The sequence below is a fragment of the Humulus lupulus genome, chromosome 1 (assembly GCF_963169125.1).
Source record: "Humulus lupulus chromosome 1, drHumLupu1.1, whole genome shotgun sequence".
Lineage (NCBI taxonomy): Eukaryota > Viridiplantae > Streptophyta > Magnoliopsida > Rosales > Cannabaceae > Humulus > Humulus lupulus.
Window position 1 is genome coordinate 18,757,205 of NC_084793.1, and position 3,409 is coordinate 18,760,613.

Genomic DNA, 3,409 nt, shown 5'->3' on the forward strand with positions numbered 1-3,409 from the left:
TTTGTAATTATTTTTTCCAACCATATATATTTTTACATTTTTTAGTGAATTAGATTTTCTTTTTAGATTTCCCAACCTTTTAATGTATAAAGAATAGCTACTAAATTTTCTTATAAAGGTTACATTATTATATATAAAAATATGTATAACTGTACGTCTTTTGTTCAAGGATATCACTATATAAGTCATGCTATAGTTTGTAAAGCTTTTTACATCATCATAACTTGTCATTGTCAAAGACCAATAGATTTCCATCGAAAAACAAAAACTGAAAGAAAAAAGAAAGAAAGAGGTAACCATGGCGTCCAATCGACTCGACAAAGCAGCCATGTTGTTTCAAGAGGAATTTGAGAAGAGGTTCGATAGTGAGTTCGAGAGGTGGAAGAAGTACATCCTGCCATTCTCCTATGACGTCATCTTACATGAACCTGTCAAATGGTCATCTCTCACCGTTCATTGGTCCCCAACACCCTCCTCCGCCGCCTCATCTCAGGCAAAGCTCCTTTACGGCAACTTTATTCCGGCCCCAGGCGACGCCCTTCTCACTTTCGCCGACGTTGACCTTATCACTGAGCGAGTCAGTACTTTCTAGTTCATTATATTCATGCATAAGTGCAATTCATATTTATATGATATCTTCTTTTATATCAAGAATAACAATCTTGCATTAATTTACGTAGGTTAAGAAATCCCAGAAGTTATTTGTGGAGGGTATTGGTCGTAAAAGAGATATGGTAGGCAGAGCACGTTTCATGCCGCAGCAAGAAAAGATTATCGGAGTGAAGATGAGAAGAATGAATCTGGATGATGTTGATGAGGTGTTGGTGTTTGATTCTACCAAATTTACTTTGCAAGATGATCAGAATTATAAGGTTGCTCAGCCAGAACTAAGATTGATCGGTTCAGGGCTCATGAACCTTGGTCTTTCATGGAGCCCCTTTAATGAAGGTTGCATTTTGAGTGGCTCGATTGATGACATTACTTTGTGGGACTTGTCTGCTTTGCCTCATCATCTTCATAGAACAATTTTTCCAATCCATGTTTTTAAGGTACGTACGTTCGTAAGTACCTATCTATGTGTATATTTACTTAATTAATTAATAACTATTTGGGTTCTTGTATATAACAAATCTTTATTATGTATCAGGAAAATGGAAAAGTTCGAGACGTACAATGGCATAGCTTGAACAAGGATTTATTTGGATATGTGAGCGATAAAGATGGAGTGGTTGTAAAGGATTCACGCTCTAATCAAATCAAGTTTCTGATCAAAGATGATCATGAGGTCATATATATATATATATTGATCAATTATATATATATATAATTGATCAACTAATGTATAATACATATTTTGAATTAATTGGTCATCTATCATATATGGATCTTTAATTTTCTCACTTGTATCCTTTTTTTTTATGATCTTATAGCATACAAATATATCTTTTAATCCATACAAAGAATGGCTTTTGGCCACTGGATCAGCAGAAAAAACGGTTGATTTATTTGACATGCGGATGCAACGAGAGAAAATGTTGAGCTTCTGTGGTCATCAGTATGCTAAGCTATACGATTAGTTTAATCATACACAGACAAATAATTTTAATTGTATATTTGCATTAACGTTACCTTTTTATTAATTTGCAGATGTGGGGTGGCTCGGGTTGAGTGGGATCCAAACCATGAAGATATATTGGCTTCTGCTGGTTTAGATGGAGCAGTGATTCTTTGGGACCAGCGTAGGTTTGGGCGTGTAAAGGATAAGTGTGCAGTAGAAGATTATTATAAGAACGATCCATCTGAACTAATGTTTCGTCATGCTGGTCATACAGAGTGGTTAAGAGATATCTCGAGGAACAAAAATGTGCCATGGCTCATCTCTAGTGTGGCCGAGGACCAAACTCTTCAGGTCTGGAAAATTGCTGAATCTGCTATGCATGTGAAAATCAATAAAAAAAGAAAGAAAGATTATCTCACTTCATCAAAATCGTACAGCATCTTCAAACGCAACCGTTTGGCCTTTGCTGTAATCTTTAGAAAGAAATCTCATGGTGTTGTAATTACCAGCTCCATTTTGCACATGCAAGTGTAAGAGTACAAATTTCTTTTAGATGTTTTACCTTTATAGCTTTCTGTTTGCATTGCAAAATTGCTGTATCTGCTGTGACTAGTGAATATGAAAGAAGCCTAAAGAAAGCCAAACTCACTACTTAATAAAGAGTATATCCACAAATGACAGATTCATTAGAACTTGGAAAACTTAATAATTTGTGTGCGAAATGAAATCATGTTGTCTTTTAACAAGTTCATCGTCCATGAGAAAAATATCTTTCATACTTGAGAGAACAAATTTCTCTTATTTTGAATTCTCTTCTACTCTACTTTGTGAACAGTGGCGTAAACGAATTATATATCTTTTCGTGATTTCGCTTGACATTTTGTACTCTCTATCATCTTTTTTTTTCTTTCTTATAATTTCATCAAGGTATAAGTTCATAACAATAATACCAAATTATTATCCTTTGAGTTTTGTTTAATTTTTTTTATATTCTATAAAATCAAATCAAATCAAATCATATTTATATACTTTATTAATTATTATAAAATACTTCATTGCGTTTAATTTTGTTCATAATTCATTATTATTATTATTATTATATACTTATTTATTTAGAATTATTTTTATATTTCTTAATATTAAAAAAAATCTTAAAATTCATCTTATTTAAATTTAACATATAAGATAATTTATAAAGAAAAACATGATTTCACCTTTTAAATTAAAATCTATAAAACATTATTAGACATTATTCTTTTTCACATAAAGATATATTTTTTTTTTCTTTTTCTTTTTGAAGTAATTTATTTAAAGTGTTATTTTTTCCATATTAAAATAATTACCAACTCTTTAAATAAATAAAAAATTGGTAAATATTTGTTTCAAGAAAAAATGTCCCAAACAAAAAACACAATTAAATCATAATATTTTTGGGCTACAAATCTGAATGTTAAACAACATAGTATTACTAAATTTTCTTTATCAAAATATTACATTATGTATATACAACGTTTTTCTTCTGTTGAAAGATGTCAATATATAAATCATGCTAGTTTGTAAAGGTTTTTACATCATCATATATGGTGTACCCGAAAAATATGAGCTGACTTATCTAGTTCGTAATACAGAATAATGGTAGATACATTGGTTAAACATACCTATCGTATGACAATTACAATACATATTCTTTGGTTAAGGTCAAATACGAATTAAGTGTTTGACTAAGCTTGCAGTTTAATGTCATAGATATTCCAATCAAGTTCGAAGCGAGGTGTTGCGATGGAAGTTATCTATCGTCTTGGTAGCTCCTCAGGTCGTATGAATACTACAACAAAATAGTAGTTTAATGGC

The 3,409-nt window shown here is 31.3% G+C and overlaps 1 protein-coding gene across 1 annotated transcript; it reads left to right on the forward strand.

The window, feature by feature from the left end:
- The first annotated feature begins 298 nt into the window (after nucleotides 1–298).
- On the forward strand, nucleotides 299–2,092 carry LOC133791184 (WD-40 repeat-containing protein MSI2-like). Its single transcript, XM_062229142.1, has 5 exons — nucleotides 299–577; nucleotides 681–1,049; nucleotides 1,148–1,285; nucleotides 1,431–1,555; nucleotides 1,648–2,092. The coding sequence occupies exons 1-5, from the start codon at nucleotides 299–301 to the stop codon at nucleotides 2,090–2,092; spliced, it is 1,356 nt and encodes a 451-aa protein (XP_062085126.1).
- Nucleotides 2,093–3,409: the final 1,317 nt, after the last annotated feature.

Coding starts and splice junctions, on each gene's coding strand:
- LOC133791184 (XM_062229142.1), top strand. CDS start 299: ATGGCGTCCAATCGACTCGACAAAGCAGCCATGTTGTTTCAAGAGGAA. Junction 1,050..1,147: donor TTCCAATCCATGTTTTTAAG/GTACGTACGTTC, acceptor ATTATGTATCAG/GAAAATGGAAAAGTTCGAGA. Junction 1,556..1,647: donor TTGAGCTTCTGTGGTCATCA/GTATGCTAAGCT, acceptor ATTAATTTGCAG/ATGTGGGGTGGCTCGGGTTG.